Source organism: Ictidomys tridecemlineatus, unplaced genomic scaffold, assembly GCF_052094955.1.
Source record: "Ictidomys tridecemlineatus isolate mIctTri1 unplaced genomic scaffold, mIctTri1.hap1 Scaffold_52, whole genome shotgun sequence".
NCBI classification, from domain to species: Eukaryota; Metazoa; Chordata; class Mammalia; order Rodentia; family Sciuridae; genus Ictidomys; species Ictidomys tridecemlineatus.
The window spans coordinates 1524738-1550107 of record NW_027523416.1 but is presented as its reverse complement, the minus strand read 5'-3'; the positions used below and the strand labels follow the sequence as shown (position 1 = coordinate 1550107).

General features: G+C 47.3%; 1 protein-coding gene across 25 annotated transcripts in view; it reads right to left on the bottom strand.

Annotated features, from left to right (window-relative positions):
* Positions 1-25370, bottom strand: part of LOC144373881 (palmitoyltransferase ZDHHC19-like) — a 75849-nt gene that overhangs the window by 5358 nt on the left and 45121 nt on the right. For 7 of the 25 annotated variants that reach the window (XM_078036859.1, XM_078036867.1, XM_078036853.1 and 4 more), the window contains 3 exons: positions 15111-25361; positions 13696-14592; positions 11127-11626 (listed from right to left, as the gene is read on the bottom strand). In XM_078036859.1, coding sequence (XP_077892985.1) covers positions 25271-25361 — 91 coding nt within the window. In that variant the 3' untranslated portion in view covers positions 11127-11626; positions 13696-14592; positions 15111-25270. Of the gene's footprint in view, positions 1-6375; positions 9361-11126; positions 11627-11916; positions 12235-13695; positions 14593-15110; positions 25362-25370 lie in introns of those variants that run through there. The other 18 variants (XM_078036869.1, XM_078036861.1, XM_078036854.1 and 15 more) reach the window with 18 other exon arrangements.

Genomic DNA, 25370 nt, shown 5'->3' with positions numbered 1-25370 from the left:
TTCGGACCCTAAACAGCAGTAAGGATCCCCCCTCCTGGGCGCAGACCACTCCTCCTGTCTTCAGTTCCTCAGCTCATCCACCAAGCTGAGGGGCCCATGACAGCTGCTCGATGCCCTATTGGTGCATCTAAGGATGCTGAGCTCAGGGCCCAGGAACAGCTCGAAGAAGGCAAGATCCACCAGGAGGAGGAGGAGGTGAAGGAGGTGAAGGAGGAGGAGGTGAAGGAGGTGAAGGAGGAGGTGAAGGAGGAGGGGGAGGAGGAGGTGAAGGAGGAGGGGGAGGAGGAGGAGGAGGAGGAGGGGGAGGAGGAGAAGCTGGAGAAGGAGGAGGAGGAGGAGGAGGAGGAGGGGGAGGAGGAGAAGGAGGAGGAGGGGGAGGAGGAGAAGCTGGAGGAGGAGGAGGAGGAGGAGGAGGAGGAGGAGGAGGAGGAGGAGGAGTACGACACTCAGGGAGACCTCAGTGCCCTAGAGCCCAGTTCTTGGCCCACAGAGAGAAACAGTATTCCAGAGAGGGCCCAGGTGTCTCCCAAGAACTTGACATATGGGAGCCCTGTCACCTGCAGCTCCCACTGCCCTGCTCAAGGAGTGCTTGTCCTGCTTAAAGCTGAGGGCTGCTTAACACTGGACAAGTGGGCCCAGGAGCTTGTAGGTGAACTGGATCCGCCCACCTCTCCAGCCTCCCAAGCATCCATCCAGGGAGAGCAGGGCCTAAAGCCAACCTGTGTTCTATCCCAGAGTTGGCCCTCACTAACTGCTGCTTCCAGGAGGCCAAATAAAAGAAAACAGCTCATGCCAGTGGCCCTGCCATCACTGATTGCCTGGCATCAGGATGGGCTGCCCCCACCTGCAAAGTGGCCACTTTTATGTACAAAAGGCACCCTGAGGAGGATTCAGAGTGCCAAAAGTAACAAAGTGGAGCCTGAGGCAGAAGGCTCACAGGGCAGAAGAGAGGATCTGGAGTACTGCACCACCACTGTCCATTCATCCTCCCCACCTGCAGGCCCTTCCTGGAATGCAGGCCCCCTCCCCCCACCCACTGACCCCTTTCCCATAGCAACCATCCTTGCTAGCAGGCAGTTGGAATTCCAGCCTGCTGGGCCCCTGAACCTACTCATTCCTCCACCTTCCCCCTCATGTAATAAAGATGAGGGAAAAATCCCAACTTCCATTCCTCTGCCTCTTCCCACTAAACCTCCTTCTCCCTTCAGCCCCAGTCCCCAAGTTGGAGTTACCCCTAATGTGTTTCACCCAACCACACAACTGTCAAGACCTGTGATACCTCCCAGTTCCCACCTCCCCACACCTCATACCCAGGTCCCTTTCCCTTCCAATCCTACCTCTTCCAGAACTGAATCCCCAACCCCCATGTGTATTGATTCTCCTCCTTTCTTCTTTTTATCCTCCTCCTCCTCCTCTCCCTCCTTACCCTCTCCCTATTGCCTCTCCTCCTCCTCCTCCTCCTCCTCCATCTCCTTTTCCTCCTCCTCCTCTTCTTCCTCCTCCTCCTCATGTTCCCTTTCCTTTGGCTGCTCCTCCTGCTGCCCCTCTTCCTTCTTCTCCTCATTCCTTCCTAAGACCCACTCCTGTCCCTTCCACCCACAACCCCAATACCCAGGGCCAACACTCCGCCCCTCCAACCCTCATTGCCATGTCATCGGCTCACCTTTCCCAGAATCCCGCTGTGCTGCCTGAAGACAAGGCCATGGACACTACCGCCCCTTCCATTGTGGTCATTTTCAAATCTTTTGTGTCAAGTGACAGCTCTGGCCCACAATGCAGTGTTCATGGCCGTAGGCAGCATAGGCAGCCAGCAAAGGGACCAGTCCTCCCCGGCCCCCCAACCCTTCAGTTCTCCCAACCCAACCCCAATATGTTCCATTCTATTGTCCCACCATCCACCCCTCAGCCTGCATCTGGGAACCCTCCTGGACAGCAAAGAGCCTCTCTTCCCAATGCCCCCATGGTTACCATGCTGCCAGTGAAGGACCACTCACCGTCCTCCATCCTGGCACAGAGGGCGTCTGCACCACCAACCTCCAGTGAAGAGGCCATGGATACGACCCCTCCTTCAAAGGCTGTCATGTTCTAGTCACCTCCTGCCTGCCAAGTTCTTAGACTGACACAATTTGGTAAGCATGTCAGACACGTCGACAGCTATTTGTATATTGTAGGCCTGGTACCACATATTTGGGATCTGATTTCTGCTTGCAATGTCTTCCCAATGTTGCTTTTGAGGTAAAATGTGCTTTGCAAATGTTGGCTTTAGACATAATAGCTGAAGATGTTATCACCATTGAAGCAGCACATATGTGTACATGCGCACACACACACACACACACACACACACACACACACACAGAGAGAAATGCCACAGTCTTTGTCTCTAAATTTCAGAAGTAAGCAAATTGAAAATTTTCTACAACTATAAAGGAGACTAAATAGATGTGATAAGTGTATAAACTGTGGGAGCCTGGACTTAAATCAAGCATGGATTAAGACAACAGGCAACTACCAAATTAGGCTATAGACTAGAGGAGAGTATTATGTCAATGTTAGTTTCCTGAATGTAGGAATATTCCAGGGTTATGGGAGAGGATGTGCTATCCTAGACAATTCATAGCAGAGTAAAGGCATTAAGTGTTCAGGGGTATGAGACACAAATACACTTCTCAAACTGCTTAGAAAGGTTAATTAGGGAAAGAGGCAAGATAAAGTACATGTGGCAAAATGTGAAAAGTCTGTGACCTCTTCTAGAAATTCAAAATAACTCTCATGTCCAGGCAATTTCAGTGGTCTTCCCTCCCCCACTATGAAGAAAAGTTTTGCATTCATTTTCAAATACCATGACTTCAATAATTCACATGCATAGATGAATATTTCAACTATTATAATATAGACCTGTCTCCGCCATTAATGATATGTTAAAATCTTTAAAAGCTGTTGCTCAACAAGATTGATTCAATAAGATTGGTTAGATCAATTAGGAAAGGCCTTATAAAAATTCTCTTAACAGTCTTATGGAATTCTTAAGTTTGAAAATCCTTCAGAATGAAAAGAAAACATCTAAAATGACTATAAAGCGTAAATCACAGTGGATTGGAACTGATGTAAGAACAAGTGCATGTTGTGTTTACATAGAAAGCAGAATTGGGCTTTACAGGAGGAAACGTGACCAGGCCAGAAACAGGGCAGCAATGAAGTTATGTAAGTTGTCAACAGTTTGATAGCACCATGACTTTGACCATGAAACTGTTCCATGATGTGTGTCCTCATGAGAACCCTGAGGTGCTGGTTTCCATGACTCTGTACACTTTGCTTTGCTTTGCTTCACATTCTCTATATTGAAGAAGCTGGAGTAGAGCAGCTTTGTATTTCTCAAAAACATTACATTTATCTGTCATCTCATCCCCCTAATATTTCAGGTTGCTTAAAAGATAACAAAATACTATTTGATAACATATGTTAAAGGAGGAGAAAATGCAAAACTAGAGGTAGAAACATAAACAAGGAGTAGAAAGAGGCCACTCTGTAAATGCTTGCCATAATGCCATTGACCTTGTTCTGAATAAACTTGGGGTCAATTGAAGGTATTTTTTGTTTGATTACTTTTCAGGTTTTATTTTATTTTTATTCTAATTTTTATACATGACAGCAGAATGCATTACAGCTCATATCACACATATATAGAGAGCACATTTTTTCATATCTCTGGTTGTATACAAAGTAGATCCACACCATTCGTGTTTTCATACATGTACTTAGGGTAATGATATCCATCTCGTTATGCCATCTTTTTTACTCTTAGGCTCCCTCTCTTCCCCTCCCACCCCTCTGCCCAATCTTGAGTTCATCTAATCCTCCCATGCTCCCTCTCCAAATCCCACTATGAATCAGCCTCCTTATATCAGAGAATATATTTTGCATTTGGTTTTGGGGGGATTTTCTAACTTCACTTACCATTATATTCTCCAACTCCACCCATGCACCTGAAAATGCCATGATTTTGTTCTCTTTTGTTGTTGAGTAGTATTCCATTGTGTACATATACCATATTTTCTTTATCTATTCATCTACTGACAGGCATTTGAGTTGGTTCCACAGTTTAGCTATTGTGAATTCTGCTACTAGAAACAGCAGAATTCACAATAGCTGTTGTGGCTCTGTCCCTATAGTATGATGCTTTTAAGTCCTTTGGGCATAGACCAAGGAGTGGGAGAGCTGGATCAAATGGTGATTTCATTCCCATTTTCCCAAGGATTCTCCATATTGCTTTCCATATTGGCTACACCAATTGGGAGTCCCATGAACAATGTATGAATGTGCCTTTTTCCCCACATCCTTGCCAACACCTATTGTTGTTTGTATTCTTAATAGCTGCCATTCTGATTGGAGTGAGATGAGATCTTAGAGTAGTTTTGATTTGCATTTCTCTAATTGGTAAAGATGTAGAGCTTTTTAAAATACATGTGTTGATTGATTGTATATCATCTTCTGAGAGGTGTCTCCTCAGTTCCTTAGCCCATTTGTTGATTGGGCTATTTGGTTTTGTGGTGTTTAGTTTTTTGGGTTCTCTATATATCCTAGAGTTTAGGGCTCTATCTGATGTGTGACCGTTAAAAATTTGATCCCAAAATGGAGGTTCTCTATTCACCTTGCTGATTGTTTCCTTTGCTGAGAAGATTTTTAGTTTAATTCATCCCTTTTATTTGATTTTAATTGTTCCACTATAAGTGTCTTATGAGGGAAGCTGGGGCTTAATCCAACATGATGGAGAATTCTGCCTACTTTTTCTTCTAGTAGATACAGTCTCTGTTTAATTTTGATCCACTTTGCATTGAGTTTTCTTCATGGTGAGAGATAGGGGTTCAATGTCATTTTGTGGCATATGGATTTCCAATTTTCACAGCACCATTTGTCAAAGAGGCTATCTTTTCTCCAATGTTCATTTTTGGTGCCTTGGTCTCATATAAGATAGCTGTAATTATGTGGGTTACTCCCTGTGTCTTTTATTCTGTACCATTGATGTATGAGGCGATTTTGATGCCAATGCCATGCTGTTTGGGTCACTATTGCTCTGTAGTATAGTTCAAGGTCCTCAGCCTGCCTTCTCTCATTCATGCTCCCTGAGGGCAGAATATGTAGGTCACTGCAGTGCAGTCCCAGTAGAGATTAGAGCTGTGAGGGGGTGTCAGTGATGCAGCATGCAGCAGGGACAACAGACACCATGCAATAGGGCCCATGGAGCATGTCCCTGTACTGGTCCATAGTGGAAATAACCCATATCAGTGCCAGGTCAGAACTTTGTCTTTTTCATTTATCTTAGTTGGCAAACACAGGGATGCTGAACTCTCTTTGCTTTTGGATATAGAGTGACACAAGATTCCAGCAAAAAGCAAAAACAAACCATCACTTGTGAAAGGACACATTTTATTCAAAATATTTCCATTAGTCTGGCCTCCTATAGTTTCACTCAAGGGACCATTCTTATTGCTCTCAGCATGGTTTCAATGGGCTTTTTGCAATACAGGACAAATCATATTTGAACAGGACACTATAAAGTGTTACAGTGTTCAATATGAGGTGTCCCACACAAGCTCCTGTGTGAGACAATGCAAGAAATATTTAAGGTGAAAACATAGAGTTACAGGAGCTTTAATGCATGCATAGGATTAAATGAGAGACCAGTATAAGCTGTTAGGTATTGGCTAGAAGAAGTAGTTCCATGTGAGCGTGCATGGGGGTTTCCATTTTGTGCCTGGTGAATTGCCGCCTCTGTGCTTCCAAGTGGCCATGCCTGAGCTGCTTTCTTAAACAACACTCTTCTGACAGGATGTTTGGCCTCATATTGTGCCCAGAGTTAGGAACACAGCTGACTATGAATTACCTTTGAATCCAAGAAAGATAAATTTTTCCTCCTCTAATTATTCTAGTCATCTCTTTCATACAGACAAAAAAAAAGCCACCTAGAATAGAAATAGGTGTCAACAGGTGAGTTGTTTGCAGTGACTTGCCTAAATATTTGGTTCAGAAACTTGTGGGGACTTTGATAATTGGGATAGATACTTTGAATAGTTTAGAGATGTATGCTGGAAAAGCTTTGAACATTGTTAATGAACTTATCATGTGATTCTGGTGGAAGCTCTAAACAATAATGCTGATAGGATTGTTGCTAGGAAATACTGTGCTCATGAGTTTGCACAGGAGGAGGATTCTGCTGGAAAAGGGAGTAGAAGACATTTATGTTACATTCTGTCAAAGATTGTTGTCTACTTTATGCTTATGTCCTATCGCATTCCTGTGGCTAAATTTAGAGGTGATATACTCATTACTCTGATGGAAGAAATGTCAAGGAAGCACAGCATTCAAGCAATGATATTGATGTTTCTAGCAGCTTTTATTCATGTTTACTGGGGGAAGGTGGAGCACAAGGAAGAGTGTAAGCTTACATTTTGGTCAGAAAAGGGGGAGTAATTCTGGGCCTCAGGAATTGTGGTTGTTAATGCATTACAGTCACCAAAGATATTCTAAAAAATTACACAGACACAGTAGAGAAGTGGCTTAAGGTCATTTCAGGAATTGGCCAGATTCACAAATCATGTTCACAAGGTATGAATATACAAATTCCACTGAGAAGAGAAACTACTAGGAAGTTTGTTCTCCATGCTCACTCAGCCACACAAAACTCGCCCCTTCCATGTTCCTCAGAGGCTTGGCTACTGCTTGAGATGGGGGCAGTCAGTGGCTTCAAGCATGTGGTGCTGGTTCTGCAGGAATGCAGAATCCTGGAGTTAGATGGTCATAAAGGCTTCCATAGGATTGCAAAGGTCGGCCAGGAAGGTCAAAGTGTAACAAAGTGAGAATTCATGTAAGTAGGCCCTGAGAGGGTCATGTGTGTAGTTGTGGAAGGAAGTTAAATCTTCAGTAGTGACCCCTGGGACTAAGAGATGGTGGCAATGTGGACTATATGTCAGGAGATTTCTGGCTAAGGATACAGTTAGCCTATGTGAGAGGACATGGGTCAAGGCTGCCCAAGTCCTTTGGAGCCCACTGTCCACAACATGTGCCCAGATGCTGAGCATGGGGAAAGAGGTGTTGTTAGCCCAGCTACATTTAGGTTTTGATCATAGCCAGCTTTACTTTCTGTGTGTCTATTTCTCCCTTTGGAATGGAAATACCTACTCTGTGCCACTGTACCTTAGTTATACATGAGTTGATTTTGATTCCTACAAGGTCTGAAAACCAAAAGTCTAATTTGAGTCCCAGAAGAGACTCTGAACTTGCAGTTTGGAGCAGTGCTAAAACTATTTAGATTTGGGCATCTACTGTAAATATACTGCACACATTTTCCAGGGTGAGATGTTAATAGCTTTGGGGGATCATGGGTGGCATGTAAAATTTTGGAGTTCAGTGTACCTCAAAAGCTGAAGTGAGTCAATGTGGGAATAATCAGAGGTGAAATGATCACATTATGAGTTTGGATTTATTCATGGATTATGGCACCATTGGGTGGATTCATAATTTGGAAGAAGTGCTGCATTGGTTGGTAAATGGAGAATGTGCGTGTCTGGAAGAAGGAGGTCCCTGCGGGCATGTACTTGGAGTTTATATTTTGCCACTTGGTCCTCCTTTCTTTCTGCTTCATAGAAGCTATGGGTTTAGAGGCTTCTTGCAAACTACCCTTCTTCCATGATAGTTTTTCTCACATCATGACCAAAGCAATGGAGCTGGCTTCCCATAGGCTGAGACCTCTGAAACTCAAAATTTCTGCATCAACATGGGTCAGAGCAGAGCAGACAGCCTAACATAGACAAGGAGATCTCTGAGAAATGTTGTCCTTGGCAACAGCAGGAATACACCTATCTACAACCATGCAGCAAACTCAATGCAAACTCAATGCAAAGTGGATCACAGCCAGTGCAATATGGCAAGGAAAACAAGTGACAAGGCCCAAAGGAGCTTAAAAAGAGAATACAAAATTTTTGTTTCAGATGATATAATTTATGGGTTTAGAAATCCAAAGGAGTCCAAATAGTCAGAATTAGTAAATAAATATTGCAAGAATAATATAAAACAAATAATAAAATTCAATATGTTTTGGCGTATCAGAAACAAAATATGCAGAACAAAAATACTAAATTGATGTATTTTCTGATAGCATCAAATAAACAAATACCTAGAAATTAATGTAATGAAAGATGTATATGACCTTTATGATAGTGCAACACAAAGCACAGGTGGTAAAATGTTAACTGTTTATGATGAGATAAAATTTTTATGGAAATCTCAACATTACCACATTTTATTTTCTTTCATGAACACATTAGATTAGAATTACAAAAACCCAAACCAAAGCGGGTCCTTCACAGACAGTTTGAAAATAATTGATTATTTTTTTAGAAAAGTCCAACTTACAAAAGGAAACATCCATATTTGTTAATATAAAAATGACAGTTTTTCTTTTATTAATAAATAGATTTAATGTAATTTAAATTAAAATTCCAAGAGCATATTTGAGTGTGTAGAAATTCAGACCTGAGTCTGAAGGTCATGTGGAATTGCAGACCCCAGGGAAGAGCGTAGGCAGGGGGAAGCCGCAGCGGCCTCCCTGCACCACGGAGGCGCAGCTCTTTATCAAAGGCTGCACAGGACATGGCTGCCAGCTTGGACAGATGCAGTAGGACCACAATGAGCTTCCCCAGACAAGCCCACACCTGTGCAACCACCTGACTACAGCAAAAGACACACCGCACACGCAGAGTGGGAGCAAACGGCATAGTCTAGTAGCAGCCCTAAGTGGCTCCTGTGGTGCGTCCCTCCACATGCAAATGGCAGCCAAAGAGGGATGTTAGCATTAATATCCCAGGTTAACAATGCATTGGTACCCAGAACCTAGAAGGACATCTTCATGGGCTCTGAGTAACTAAAACCTTATACTTGGTGCTAAAATCGTGAAGCATGAAGGACAGAGAAGAGCCACGTTGGACTGCTTCCCGGCTAAGAGCATCCATTCCCAAGAAGACGCAGTCATGCAGTGGAAGACACACACACAGTGAGGCAGGAAAGAGTGGAATCCACGTGGCACATGTGCCCAGGTCCTAGGTGGAGTGTGTGCGAGTCAGTCAGAGGTACAGGCGGCTCAGAAGGCCCTCAACCTGGGACCTTTCATGAAAGCCAACATCCAAATGGTCAAACTCACACGGGGGTCTGCTGCACTCCGTTGGTCATCAGAGGGATGAAATGACACCATCATTCATGTGCACCAGGAGGTCCAAATGTGGATGATGGGCAGGAGCAGGCCTTGACCTAGCCGCGGAGTGGATGAGGCTCATGCTGTGCTTGTGAGCGTGTACTGGGAACAGCCTGTTTGGGAGAATCTTTGCTGAAGTTCTCCACAGCTCAACAAGCCCACATCTTACACAAGCAATTTCATCCCTCCGTTGGCACCTGCACACGTAGATTCTTCAAAAGACACATCAAAAGCTTGTACCAGCATTATTCACTATGTTGGAGCTAGAAATATCCCAGATGTCCATGAATAATGGAAAGGAAACATCACGCTCCATGTATTGAACAATGAAGTGCTCGGAGCAGTAGAGCCCTCACCTACGATGCCCGAAGCACCGCAGCTGCATGCTGGCATGAAACCTCAGGGCACGAAGGACAGAGGCAGAACTCCCACGGAGTGGGCAGCAGTGGGCTTCCCCAGGATGCAGGGACCCGCATCGTCCTGACCTCAGTGCTGACTCCTGCAGGAGGGCGTCCACCTGGTGGAGGGTCACGCACCAGTGCATCTAGGTTCCACTCCCCCTTCTGTGTGGGTGCCAGACTTCAAAAGTTCATGGACAAGTTAACCCCTCTTTATGTCAGAAAGCATTTCCTAAATTCAGAAGATAACTAGGCATCTTTACCAAACAATAATGTTTATTAAACAACAACAACAAAAAACCTAGAAATACCCAGAAAAAAAATGAATCTAAGGTGGAGCAGCTTAGAAACAGTCCCTTGAAGTAGGAAAAAAATGAGATATAAAAGTCAGCTGCCAACACTTCTGTTCAGTGTTATATTGAAAATACCAACCATCACAAAAACAATGAAAAACAATTAAAAAAATAGAGATGCAGGATTTCAATGGATATGCTAAAATTACCATTATTTGTAGAGTCAATAATTGTTTATAAAAAAACTCAATTTAATACATGGAAGAACTTTTAGAAATGATAGAAGGGTTTAGCAAGGAACATTAGATAAAAATTCAAGAAATCTGAGTTGAAAGATTCAAGCATTGATATTTGTTTATTAGTGGTCATCAACGTGCCCCACTCATAAGATGTTAGCAATAAGGAAAGCTATGTTAAAATCACAATTTTTCTATAAATTTTAAAACTGCTGGGGCTGGGGATATGGCTCAAGTGGTAGCGCGCTCTCCTGGAATGCATGCAGCCCGGGTTCGATCCTCAGCACCACATACAAAGATGTTGTGCCCGCCGATAACTAAAAAATAAATAATAAAATTCTATCTCTCTCTCTACCTCTCTCTCTTTAAAAAAAAAACTGCTTTCAAATAAAGGCTTATTTTTTAAAATGCCATCTTTGTGGATAAGAAGATCTACCAGCATAAAGCTGTCAATCATTCCTAGTGTGATATGATCTTTAGATTCAAATCACTTTCCCCAAATACCTAAAAAAAAGATTCATACAGAAAAGTAAAGGTATAGGAAATCCAGGATGATTCTGAATGAGATGGACGAGGAAAGGAAACAGACTTGTTTTCCTCCACTTTTACAGAAAGTCCTAATATTCTGGTAAGGGGTCACGGGGGTGGGGGGGGGAGGGAACATAAGATATGGATCCCAGAAGCAAACTCATGATATAAATGAAGCTTCAGATTATGATAGGAGGAGCACCTTAATAAATAGGAGAAAATGGGGCTGTTGGTAAGCAGAATGGAAAATAAAATGAACCCCTACCTCACTCCATAGACACAACCAGCTCCAAATGTATTTATTTAATGATGGCAAAAACAAAACTGCCAATCTTCTCATGGAAAAAAATAACGGAGTTTCTTTTGGAATTCAGAATAGGGAAAGATTTATTCAATGCACTAATAAAAACTAGAAATAAATAGATTAGTGTATTTAATTTGTTTTTATTTAAATGTTGTATCCAGGCAAACGCATACAGGGCCAGAAGATGTAGAAGAGACCTCAGGCTTGTTAGTAAATGGGTCCCTTTCTACACACATTTGATTGACAAGTTTGCTAAATAACAACTGGAGGATGGGAGTGCCCAGGGTGCTCTCTTTGTTTCTGGTGGGAGAGAAAATTGTGGATCCCCCGTGAGAGCAGCTAGCATTAGCTTTTGGAGGTGACTATTCAGACACTCTCTGGCTCTCAGGTCTGTGTGCACATTCCAGGAGGGGCTCACAGGCCTACAGCAGCCGTGGTGTCCAGGGGTGTCATGTGAGTCCCCAGCTTGCCCTGTGAAGCCCAGGACGCTCTGCCTCTACCTCAGTTCTTCAGATTGCCCTGCAGGGTCTCAGCCTTGGAGACCTCTGGGGGTCCAGGCGTGCTCCTGTTCGCGATCCAAATACAGCACTTCTGTTCTGCTGGGCTGACATTCCAGGGTCCTGGTCCAAATGACAAAATGCAGGTTGAGCTACTTGTACCTGCAGCGCAGGACATAGGGCCTGCTCACGGGGTGAAGGCTAAGGTCACACACAGGCAGGGTCTTCCTGACTGGGTGGGCTCCTCCTGGCCACCGTGTGGCTAAAGGTTTTCACACAACTCGGGACAGAAAGGACACGGGTAAAATGAGAGCAGGCAATGGCAGGGTCCCCATTGACAAGGGACCAAAACAAGGACACAAAAGAACTGGAGGTGCCAGGCCCTGATGGGAGGCCCAGTCCTTGAAAATCACCTCGGAACGTGGAAGGGGTGCAGGATGGTCTGAGAGGGAGGAGCAGTGGAGTAGAATCCAGAAGCACCATGTATCTCCCCACGTTGATAGTCCTCCATCAGGGAGGCTTTTGATCAATGGAAACATTTGCACAGCAATGAATGCGGGAGTTAATCCTGGAACCAATGAAGACTGCTGCTCCTGAGGACTGCGTTTTATAGAAGTCGGTGCCTCGTGATGTTGGTCTCACCGTGGGCAGCGTTCTTTGTAAAGTAGGACCCTCACGTCCATTTTCCTCCCAACAATTCGTAAGACGCAGCGTGTACTTGATTTCTATACCTTTAAGCATTTGTGTTTCAGTTGAGGGGCATCTATATTTATCAGTTTCATTAGAAATATATGATTGAGTTGCATGTTTTTTTTATCAGATTGTTGACCCTTCAAACTGAACATCTGCCGTTGGGCCTTTCTAAAAGTAAGCAGGTTGACCCTCCATGTCGGCAGGCTCTGTCCAGGATGCCCACCACCTAAGCCGGGACCCTTACCACCTCAAGTGTGCCGCTCACAGCCTGCGCACACCCTCCCAGGGAGTGTCAGTCACCTCTGGACGACTTACGTACCCAGCAAGCGTCCGTGCGGAATAGGAAGTTGTCACAGGGCACTGTCACATGGCACTGCCACAGGGACTAGGCAGTTTGCACATGTTCAGGACAGACTTTTTTTTTTCTCAAATGATTTGGACCCTCAGTTGGTTGTCTCAACAGGAAGGACCCACAGCACTCTGTACCCTCAGGGTTGTCACTGCCATCTTCCCGGTGTCCCCCTGTAGCCACCTGGCCTGTGGCTGAGCCTTTCCCAGGCCAGTACACTTGCCTTGGCCTCCTCCATGCCTGGCATGTGTCCTCCTCCAGATCTCCAGCTTTGCTCCCAGAGCCATGGCACTGTGTCTCGGGGAAGCCCTGGTGACACCCCTAAGATTCCATCCCTCCCTCGGTGCCCGCCCCCTGTTGCGTTTGCCTTAACAGAACCGTCCACTGACCTAAGAGCTCATCTCTATTACTCCTTTCCTGCCTTCCTCATAGACCAAGCTCCATAAGGTCAGGGAACCATCAGGTCAGGGTGGCTCCCTCCTGCCCTGCCCTCGGTGACAGAACAGGATCCACACCAAAAGAAACAAGCAAGAATCCTTCACTAAAGGAACCCGAACTACCACAGAATAGTCCAGGGCCGTGGGGAGGAGAGGCACCATGAGTGGGAACAGCCAGGAGCTCAAGCCCGGAAGGAGGGCGAGCAGCATGGTGCACCAGCCCAGGAGCAGCAGGATGCCTGGAAGGGGTCAGAGGAGGTTGCAGCCTTGCTCCAGGCACCACAGAGCCTGGACCCTGCAGAGTCCAGGAGAAACTGAAAATCTACCACCTGACACTGCAAACTAGGGAAGTCCTCTATAAAGACTTGGCAAGGAAAGAGCAAGACCAGGAAACCTGTGTCCTCATTAGTGAAAAAGCAAAAGGTGCCCACCCCTGACCTTGAGCAGACATGCGGTGTGGTGGGTGAAGGATACCCTTGAGATGACCTGTCCTGCGGTCAGACCTCTACCTGGCCTGGGGTCCGGGCGGTGTAGGCACAGAAAGGAGATGAAGATCAGGCACAGAAAGGAGATGAAGATCTTGAGACATTGTCAAAGATAGCAGTGACTGCCGCGAAGGCTGATTTACACAGCCACAGAGCAAACCGTAAAAGAAAAGGACTCTTCATGGAGTCGTCATAAAAGTGCCGAGTGCAAGCCGCAATCGAACTTACCAGTCGCAGGGCTGATGTCCATAATGCAGAATGAAAACATCTTCTCAATAATCATAGTTAACAGCAGCCCACAGTCAAATAGGTGGGTGAGCATTTCACAGAATGCAGCACAGGAAACTCCCGCTTGTGTTAATTAACTGCCCTAAGAATGAAGAGCAGAATTCATGCTTCAAGCCAAGGAGAGTGAGGGATTTTTTTTTAAATTCTGACATTTATAGACAAATATGTGAAGCAATTGGACTGCTTAAATATTATTTCTTACAAACATTCTGATAGTGAAAAATGATTTGACTTCATCTGTAAAAACTGAATATATTCATAACCTATGACCCAGCAAATCCATTTCTAACTGTGTACCTTTAAACAATGACAAAAATCAAACACCTGAGATCTGTGTAAACAGCAGGGACACATGTAAAGGATGCTCCCAGCCTGGCATCTACAACAGGGCAGGGCAGGGCCAGGAGGACAGCCCTTGGTGAGTGAGTCCTCGCCAGGCAGCAGGGACGAGGCGTGGGGCACAGCCCCTCCACCTGACCACCACCGTCCACCTTCACACTGAGCGACAAAGCCAATGGCAGAGGTGACAGGGGCTGGTGCCTTTGAATAAAGCACAGACAGCCAGTCTGCTGCATGAAGATACAGGCCGACTCAGTAAAGTGGGAAGGGCCAGAGGGGATCCACCAGGTCAGGCCGCCCTGCAGAGGGCAGAAAGAAGCCTCTTAGAAGGTCCCTATGAAGGAGGGAGACCAAGCCCTGGGTCACCACCAGCACTTGACATTTATCATATGTCACATACCGTATGTCATTTGGGGAGGTCAATAAATCCTATTTAAACAGTACAGAAAAGTATTGTTATGGTTTAGATGCGAGTGTCCCCCAAACTCACATGAGACCCTGCAAGAAAGTTCAGAAGTGAAATGATCAGATTATGAGTCTTAATCTAGTCAGTCTCCTTCTCCGTAAAACAGATAACACAAAAAAATGTGTATGCTGCTTGTATGAGGAACATACTACCATACAGGTGTGTGAGAACACACCAGAATTGAAATGCCCAACGATACCTGAAGAAGAATATTAAACTGATTGCTTTCTCTCCCTCTCCCTCTCCTTCCCTCCCGTCTCCCTCCCTCCCTCCCTCCCTCTCTCTCCCTCCCCCATCTCTCCTCCTCCTCCCTCTTTCTCCTCCTGGTGCCCTGTTCCCAGCCACTCTCCTCCTCCTCCAAACTCTCCTGCAGTAATGCTCTGCTTCCCACCAGGTCCCAAGGAATGGAGTCCTCCATCTAAGAACTAAGACCTCTTAAACTGTGACCCCCAAATAAATGCTTCCTCCTCTAAAGTTGTTCTTTCCAGGTTTTTTGGTCACAGCAGCAAAAAGGCTAAAACAGATAACACAAAAAACACATGCTACTTACACGAGGAACATAATGCCATACAGGTGTGTGAGAACCAACTGGAATTGAAATGCCCAACGTTACCTGAAGATGAACAATAAACTGTGCTAAGAAACCCCTCTCCCAGAGCTTGGGACAAGGGGGAGGTCCTGAGCAGCCTTCGGGGGGCAGCTTGTGTGTACCAGATGTCAGGCTTCCCTGAGGGATGAGGGTGCAGAGATCTTAACGTGTGCTACCCTCCTCTCCGGGCCCCCTGAGTGTGTGAGAGGCTCCTGAACTAGCAAATCCACCCACAGGACACGGGTTATGGAAGGCCATGGAGAGGTTCACATCACTTCCTGAGTCCCCAGAAGGCAGTCCAAGGCCAGCCACTCCCTGGAGCAGGGTGGAATTACAAATGGATCAGTCCATCCAGGGCACAAGCAATGCAGGAGGGAAATGGACAGTGGTGCACATGGGAGATGAGCAGGTGAAACCGCATCCTTTCCAACCTGGGGAGGGGATGGAAGGTGGATGAACCTCAGTGCTGCTTTCTGTGAAATGCCAGGGCCCCACTCTTTACATCAGCACAGCTCTCCAGACCAGTGAGGACCCAGGCCCGCAGGCGAGGAGGAGGCGTGGCCAGAGCCCCATGGCAGCTCTGTCCTTTCCTGCCTCCCCCTCCCCCAGCTCTCCCCCAGCTGCTGACACAGGGCCCAGGCTCACAGGTACCTCCTTGGAGGGTCCCCTCCTTGTGGAGCCCAGCAGCACCTGGGAGGGACCCACAGTTGGACATGCTAAGAGGAAAGTGCATCTACTTGCTGTTGGTGGGGGCCAAAGCTGTGGTTGTGGTTTAGATGAGGTGTCCTCCAGAATCTCAGGTGTGAGACACACAGGAAGGTCTGCAGGAGCGGTGACTGGGCTACACCTTGACCTAGTCAGTGACTTGGTCCCTGATGGGATTACCTGGGTGGTCACTGGAGGCAGGTGGGTGTGGCTGGAGGACGTGGCTCATCTGCACAGTGGAGTCTCTCTCAGCTTCCTGATCACCATGTGAGCTGCTTCCCTCCGCCACACTCTTCTGCCATGATGTTCTGCCTCACCTGCAGCCCAGAGGAGCCCTCCTCTAAAATTGTTCTGGTCGGGTCCTTCAGTCACAGCCGCAAAATGCTGACTAACACAATGAGCCCTTGGAGCCCCTCCGGGGCCAGCAGGACCTGGGAGTCCCAAGCCACGTCCCTGCTGCCTAGCACCCCCTGCTCTGTCCTGGTCCCTCATGCTCTGACTCCAGTCTCAGCCCCCCAGGGAGGGCACACCCATATCCAGCTCTGCTCGGGTTGATGTGGCTCCCTACAGGTCACAGGGGAAAGCAGGGGAGCTGTGTGCAGTGACCTCAGAGCAGGAAGATTTTCCAAGATGGATATCACAACCAAGGAGAAAAGGCACACAGTGACTCCTAAACAGTAGGACCTAAGTCAGCAGCAAACATGAGGCACCACATGTCTACAGGGGTTGTGTGCCTTCAGATAGAAGAACGTTTGTCCCAAGAAATGGATTTTCTTGAATTGAAAGATAGTACGAAATCATTAAGAAAAGCGGGACCGCCCAAGAGAAAGGCAGTGGAAGGGCTTGAAGGAAGAGCACCCATAAAACAGGAACGAACCAAGGAAAGGCTCCCAGTCCCCTGGGAAGACCATGGAAAGGAAGAGTGTCATCAGGCCCAGGCAGTGACTAGAGTAGGACCTGCTGAGCGAATGAGAACGGCATGTGGTGTATGGGTGAAATGCCAGGCAGTCATGATTTTTGTTTTTTTTGTTTGTTTTTGCATCAGGGCGTGAACCCAGGGCGCTTAATCCCTGAGCACATCCCAGGCTCCTTTCTATATACATGTATTTTATTTTGAGACACTCTTGGTAAGTTGCTTAACCCCCCACTGAGTTGCTCAGGCTGGCCTCAAACTTGCAATCCTCCTGCCTCAGCCTCCCAAGCCACTGGGATTACAGGTGTGTGCCAATGTACCTGGCTGCAGTTTAACTTTTTAAAGAGCACCATATTTATTGGAAGGGAAGTAATCTCCAGGAAGTTTCAATTGTATGTATTTGTATGTATACAAATAATAGAATGTATTTATGGGGTACAATGTGATATTTTGATATGTGTAAATTGTGTGATGATCAAATCAGAATAATCAGCATATCCATTGCTTTAAATATCAATTATCAATTTTGTGGTTCACGATTCTCTCTTCCAGCTCTTTTTTTTAACTTTTTATTTGTTTTACTTCGTTACACATGACAGTACAATGACCTTGACATATCACACATTTGAATGAGATGGGGTATAATTTCTCATTTTTCTGAGTATACAGGTTGCAGAATCACATTGGTCCTGCAGTCATGCATATACACACAGTCATGATGATGTCAGTTTCATTCTATGTCCTTCCTATCCCCCCATCCGCTCCTCCAGCTCTGTGGACACATGCATCACATACAGTCCCTGGCTGTGGGGTGGACTTGGCAACCTCCTCCTCCTGCCCCAGGGGCTTTGCGCCCATTCCCTGGGTTCTCTTCGCCCTCCTCCTGGACCTCCTTTGTGACCCACCGGCCCCACTTCTGGGCACATGTATCCAAACAAACAGATTCGGGCCCCAGGGACCCCTGCACGCCCCCGTTCACTGCAGCACTGGTCACAACAGCCAGGTAGGGAATCCACCCAAGGGCCCATGGACAGATGGCAGATCAAGGAAACGGGCATGTGGACACGGTGGAACCCTGCCTGCTGGGAACATGAAGCTGCTGTCACCTGCAGTCCCATGTGGAGACCACGGGATTGAGTGAAGTGGGACGGCAGGCACAGGAAGAGCTCGGCTTCCACAGGGTCCTCTGCCTGGGGGGGGGGGCTTATGGGACCATGTCCTCTCTCCCCGCAGAGGCAGGCGGCCTCATCTGCACCACGCTGGGGGGTCCCTTATCCACTGCCCACTCAGTCTCTCCAGGTCCCCTCTCTCCCTTCTTCGCTACGGATCCTGTGAACTGCTGTCCCCTACCCAACCTCCTCTGATGAGACAATGACACATTCTGAGAGCAATGACTGTCACCAGGCTCTCAAATGTGGTTTACTGCCACCATCCTCATCTCCCCTGAGGACAGGGTCCCCAGCCCACTGCATGCATAAGGCAACGAAGCCCAAAGCCACTGGCCTGAACACAGGCTAACTGGTCCCAGCCAGGTCTTCCTGGGGCTCAGCGTGGAGCCAGGCCACAGAGATGGCCCCTCAGACTGGGGTCAGCAGCACCCTGGGCCATGAGGGCCTTTCCACCTCCAGCCTGTGGGGCAGGTGGACACTGCCACATTTTTATAGTCAGTCCCCACCATGGTTCCAGGCCGGGAGGTGTCTCAGAGCTGACCCAAAAACAAACACCCGCAGCTGAAGGGGCTGAGCAGGGGGTGGGTGGCAAGTTCAAGGCCAGACAGGACAGGGGAGGGAGAGGCAACTCAGTGAGGTCCTGAGCAATCAGTGGGACTCTGTCTCAATAAAAAATAAAAAGGGCTGGGGACGTGGTCAGTGGTTAAACCCAAAACAAAAGACCACGTTGTAGTGTGAGGAGAACCCACAGCCCAGAGAAAAGCAAGGACCGGGCCAGGTGGCCAAGGTCTCTCATTTACCCAGCAAAGGGTGGACCTGGGCAGGGATGGACAGAACCTACCTCTCAGAGGGAAGAGGTTGGCGGGGAAGGCAAGGGTCAGGTGCTGACAGAGCAGGCCTGCATGGCTCACTGTCCCCTCTGCCCCACCTTTGGTCTTGCTGGCCATGGACTGGAGAGAGCGAGTGGGCAGTGGGGACAGCAGTCAAGGCTGCATGGCCACCCCAGGAGCTGCCCTTGGCTCTGGGTGTTTATCCATGAAGGTTCAGACCAGGGAAGCCATAGTGTCCAGTGACCAGGGCACATAACCCCAGAACAATCCATCTGGTTGTCCAAGGTTCCCACATGTGTCACACACACTCTTGTCCAGGTGTCCGCATTCCCTCCTGGCTATAGGGATGGGGAGGTCCATGGTGGGACATTGGCCAGTTGACCCTTCAATGGGTTTATGGCCCAAGATGGGGCTGAAGTGTCAAAGATGACGGGTTTCCCATGCTCAGGCAGCCATGCATCTCGGGAGACCTGACGTTCATCCTTAGTGGACAGAGGTAGGGGCTGGGCACATGGGACAGGACAGGGGAGGGAGACCAGACCTTTGGGCAGGGAGGGTCTCCTGGAGGCTGAGGCTGCAGCTGGGAAGAGCTCAGCTTAGGTGACTGGGGGAGGTGGGAGGAGGGGCTCTTCCTACTCCTCAGCCCCTTGGACTTCTCCTGGTGGCAGGCCAGCTGCCCCACGGAGCCAGGCGCCTATGACCCAAGGCTCCCCCGGAGCCTGCGCACCAAGCTTCATGAGCGAGGCCCTCTCCACAGCTGTCTTGAGCCAGCTCCTGCCAACAGAGCCACAGCGGGGGCTCTGGGGGCCTTGGTCCCCAGTCAGCAGTGGACCTGGCCATCGGCAGAGGCCTGGCTTACAAGGGAGTTGTTTTCCCGACAGCCTCGCCAACCTGAACCAGCAGCCGGGAGAGCTCCTGAAGGGCAGTCGGGGCCTTGCACCAGCCTGAGGCAGGGGCGAGGTCTGGGCCTCCTCGGAGGCTGCATCTGAGCTTCAGCAGGGCTGATGGGCAGCTGAGGGGACCTGGGAATCCATTTCCCTGTTGTGCTCATAAGGCTTGATAAGGCTGTACCCAGAGCAGGGAGCCCACCTGCCCCTTGCCCCCAGCTCTGCTGGCACCAAGGCAGGCAGCAGCTGCGGGTGGGCGCTCAGGGCTCCCTGGCTGCCTTCTGGGAGAGGGCTCTGACTGGAGACCAGACTTCCTCCCCTGGACAGCAGTGGCCACCTGTAAAGTCAACGGCCTGAATTTTCAACCAAGCATCTTCCATCTGTCCCAGCACGCTGGCACGTCCAAGTTGGTCAGCTTTCAGAGTAAATGTGTGTCTGCCAGGACGGCTCCTCATCGTGCTGGCAGGACTAAACTGAGGATGCTTGTCCAACATGCTTTGAAGTCTGGGGTCTGTACAAAACCTTCCCTCAGGTCATCCTCCCCCAGGCCACTGGTGGAAGGTGGCTCCTGGCCAGTGTCTGGCTCTGTCCTTGGCGGTCTCCTTTCCAGGCAGGTGTCTTACCACTCGATTTTTCTAAAAATCTACCTTCATTGAGTTTCACTATCTGGGAGACCAGTGGCAGCAGGGGATGCCCAGACATATTTCCCTAGTCAAAAATCAGATTTTCCAAGAAAATCTGAGCTGAAGACCTTCAGTACACGAAGCAGGAAAGGCCAAGCTCAAAGGTCATGTCCTTCCCAGGACTCTGACTGGCTTCTCCTCTTCCTTATTCTACTTTCTCTTTCCCCTGAGTCCATCCATCAGCCTCGACCACTCCTCCTTCCAGAACAGGTTGAGTTTCACCCCAACTTCATGAGCTTTAGGTAGATAATACTCTTGTTATAGTAGAAAGTGGCCCAACAGCACCTCTATCCACCCCAAGTCTCCAATGGCCTACACATGAAGACTTTCATCTTCAATACTCTCCTCTGCCAAAGGAAAGATGATTCCACATCAGAACAGCTCTAGAATATGTCCAAAAAAGCAACTCGAATCAATGTCCTCTATGAGGTTCTGCTTCCTTTAAGGTGTTCACAGCACATAAGAAATGAGTATACCACCAGGTACAGTGGCACACACCTGTAACCCCAGGGAATTGGGCTTTTGAGGCTGGAGGATCACAAGTTCAAGGCCAGCCTCAACAACTTAGGGTGTCACTAAATTGTTGAGGGCCTTGCTAAGTTGCTATCTCAAAACAAAATAGAGCAAGGATTAGGGATGCAGCTTTGGTGGTAAAGCACCTGTGGGTTCAATCCCTAGTACCAGAAGAAATAAACTAATAGCAGAGCATTAAAAAATTACAGAATCTTTAAACTTTGAGAAAGAATATTTGATTAGATATATATCGTGTAGAAAATATTGATTGTACATAAAGTATAGAAAATGTTTAAGGAATGATAGTAAATTTGTAAGAACTGAGCAGTAAATGTGAATACCGTCCTCCCCCCACATGGAACCCTATCACACAACTGGAATCCAACAGCTTTGAGGCACCCAGACCTGCCTCTCTCACTGGTTCCACTCTTGGGGCTCCTGTTCCAATTCTGTGTCTCAAACACCCTCACACTCCACAGGACCAAACTTCAGCAGCATCTTCTTCTTGCCCCATCTTCTGCCCAACTTCCTGTTGTCTCTCCTTCTTCTCCTTATCCTGGGGGGTCAGGACACAATTCTTCTCTCTGTTCCTTTCCTCTTTCCTTCTATCCCCAAATGTTGGTTCTTCTGTTTGATGGTTCACTCATTGATTCAGATGTCTTTTCTCTGTGTGCTGGGGATTGAAGAATTCAGGGCCTTGCACATGCTAAGCACACACTCTACCACGGAGATGCACCCCCATCAGAAATATTTCAGGGCATCAAAAATGCTTGGGTCCAACCAGGAAGGGTGGCACACACCTGTAATCCCAGTGATTTGGGAAACTAAGGCAGGTTTGAGACCAGCCTCAGCAATTTAGTGAGACCCTGATTCATAATAAAAAGTAGCAGGGACTGGGAATGTAGCTCAGTGGTAAAGTGCCCCTGGGTTTAATACCGAGTAGCAAAAAAACAAAGCCCCGTCACTGCACTGGGGATGGAAAGCACACCGCAAACAGCATGGCCAGCCTACTTTCAGTGGGTGAGGGCAGCTGCAACCTGAGGCCCTGTGCACCAAGGGGAGTGGAAAGGGTAGAGCATAGAGAGAGTATCATGGGAACCATGTAGGCAACCCAGCTCACACCATCCAGGTACATGCAGAGGAGAAGCCCAGAGAGTTAAGTGCTGAGACAGCGACTTCTGGTTTCAGAGGCTGTGTCTAGACCAGAAAGAGTAGTCTGAAGATGTCTGCTGAATTTGGCCATTAATGAGAGCATCATCCTGACAGCAAGGGCTGGGCTGAGCTGGGCCAGAAAGTGAAGGGGGAGCTAGTGAACAAGATCAACTCTTTCAGGAAATAAGGCCCAGAAGGTACAACAGGTGGAGTGGAGGCCTGGGATGTTAAGGCTGGGACTAGTATGACTTTTAAGATGAGCACAAACATGTGTAGATGACCATGGGAAGGAATGGTAGTGATGTAACAGCAGCACACAGGGCACTCTCTGGTGCCATCCACTCTACTATGAGGTTTACATGAATTAACCCACAATTCCCTGTTTTACAGATAGGGAAATTGAGTGACCAGGGGCTGAGTAGCATACCCCAGGTCCCCCTGCTGCTCAGTTCTAGAGCTCCGATTTGAACTTATGTGGTCTTCACCAGAGTCTTTGCCACCAACCACCAAGCAAGTGAGTCTAGGAGGAGTTGCAATCAGGGAATGGAGTATGCTGGGAGTGAAAGTTGGAGCATGAAATCAGTGCCTGAAATTAGTGCTGCCATTAATAGAAAGGAGCCCTGTCTGGTGAATCTTAGAGGGCAGACCACATTTAGGTCCCTTGAGACTTGGGGATCCTGGACATGGAAGGCCTCACTCTGAGCAGAGGAGGAAGAGCAATGGACTAAGGCCTGACCTAGGGCAGGAAAAACCACAGGATGGAGGAATGGAACAGGCTGCCAGGCAAAGTCAATGATGATACTAGAAGCTGGAGAGAGGAGAAGACAGGGAGACCACAGGGCTGAGGAATAAGGGCCAAGCACAGGAGTCACAGCTGGGAGGGAACCACATATGGCAGTGGTGGATGGGAGGTGATGAGCAGACAGGCTCCTCTGTCTGTTCAGCTATCTCAGGGTCTGAAGCTTCCCCTCCCCCACTGATGCTGCCCACCAGTCTTCCTGAAAGAGCCTTTAGTTAAGTGATTGCCATACTAAAGGAATCCCAGGGCAAAGATGCCCACTATATCATTCCTAGTGGATGCTCAAAGAAAAAGCAATACAGACACAGATGGGGAAGAAAGCAAAGAAACTGCTCCACAGGACATGAGGTTCCTTTTAGAGTGAACAACAACGAATGCTGGGGAAGAAGCTCAGTGATCGAGCACCCCTGGTTCGATCCTCAGTGCTGGAAAAACATCAACACTAAGGACTCCTGCTCTTTGGAAGATGCGATGAAGAAAATAAAATGTCAAGCCATGAATTGCAAGAAAAGATTTGCAACACATACATCTGAATCCAGTATAGAGAACTCCTGAAACTCAATAAGAAAACAACACAGTTTTTTTTAAAATGGGCAAAGTTTGGAGCAAACACTTCACCATCAATATACCCATGGCTTATAAGACACAAAAATATGCTCAACACCATTAGTCATTAGGAAAATACAGAGTGGAGCCCTAGTGATATACCACTACTCATTTATTAGACAGGCTACAATTTGAAAACAAAAAAGAATAGTGACCAATGACAGTATCAAATGCTAGTGAGGATGTGGAGCAACTGGAATTCTCATTCATTGCTGGTACAAAATAGAAACATTAGAGTTGTTTTCTAAAATGTCCCATAAGTTTATCTCATGACTCAGCAATGCCACCCTTAACAATTTACCCAACAGAAATGAAAACTTATGTCCACATGTCTATGCATCAATGGTTGTTGTAGCAGCTTTATTTATAACTGCCTGAAACTGGCTGGGCACAGTTCCCCATGACTTTAATGGCTTGGGAGGCTAAGGCAAGTGGGTGACAAGTTCAAAGCCTCAGTAACTTAGGAAGGCCTTAAGCAACTTAGTAAGACCCTTTCTCAAAATTTTAAAAATTTTTCAAAAAGAAAACATAAGGGTGCTGGTTGTGGGGTGGGTGAGGCTGGGATTGTTGCTCAGTGGTTAAGCACCTCTGGGTTCAATCCCTGGTACAAAAACAAAACAAAAATTTTGCCAAAACCTAGATGCAAAGTAAAAATACTTCAATTGGTGAATGTACAAATAGTCTGTAGGGAAATACATACTACAAGAAACAAAAGAAAATAAACTACTGATATGAGCAACTACATAGATGAATCTCAAATGCATCGTGCTCAGTGAATGAAGCCAGACTAGAAAGCCCAAAACACCATTGATGCATGATTCCGGAAAGAGAAAAACCACAAGGACTTAGGGAGAGAAAATGACAACAAGAGATGAAAGGATTTTCTGGGGTAGTGAAACTGGTTAACCTTGATCTTGATGGAGAGTACACAATGTCATTTGTCAAAATCCCTAACTATAGATGAAAAAGGGTGAATTTACTGTTTCTAATTACCCCTCAAAATGACATTTTCACAAAATTTTTCATGGCTCCCAGGTTTCCAGTTCTTCCAAACAAAATTCCAAGCTTGGCTTTCTGGGCCTTTCTAATCTTGACCCCCATAGGGTCAACCTCATTGCCCATGTCACCTTGTCCTTGAACTAGGATCCATTTCTTCATCATTCTGTTAACACCCTACTTTCAGATTTCTGTGCCTTTCTACAAAATTGTACCTCTCACAGTCAATGCCCTCCTGTCTGCCTCTCCAAAAGCACACCTAGGACACAAAGAGTGGCATGTTCTCCTCTACAGCGTGGGCTTCACCAAACTCCCAGTCTCTTCCAGTTGGCTACACCACTCAGGACTGACCCCTTGCTCAGAGTGTTCCTGGTGTCTCCCAGTGTTATTCTGATGGCAGGTTGCTTATCAACACAAGTGCATGATGTACTTACTCACCCCTACACCCATCCCTCAAATAACTACTACCTAGAACACCCAGCACACAGTAGGCTTTCTTTTTTTTTAAGAATTTTTTAATATTTACTTTTTAGTTCTTGGCAGACACAACATCTTTGTTTGTATGTGGTGCTGAGGATTGAACCTTGGCCACACGCATGCTAGGCGAGCGCACTACCACTTGAGCCACATCCCCAGCCCACACAGTAGGCTTTCAATGCAATGCACCCAGGAGGCAGAATGGCCCCAAGCTCCAGGGTATAGAAATATCTGAGCTGCATCTTCAGAGGTGGGTCTGGAAGGACTCATGAGGCATCATCAAGGCCAAGGGCAGTGGAGAAAGTGCACAAAGTGTCTAATTGAAGAGGTGCAAGATGCCTCCACACAGCCAAGGGCACACACACTCACCACTTACCTTCTCCTCATACGGTCACCTTGCGGTGCCCACCGCCACTGCCTTGATGAACAATTGCAGGATGAGCGGGACCAGGAGGGCCCCAGTGGATACAGCCACTAGGATGCTGTGCACA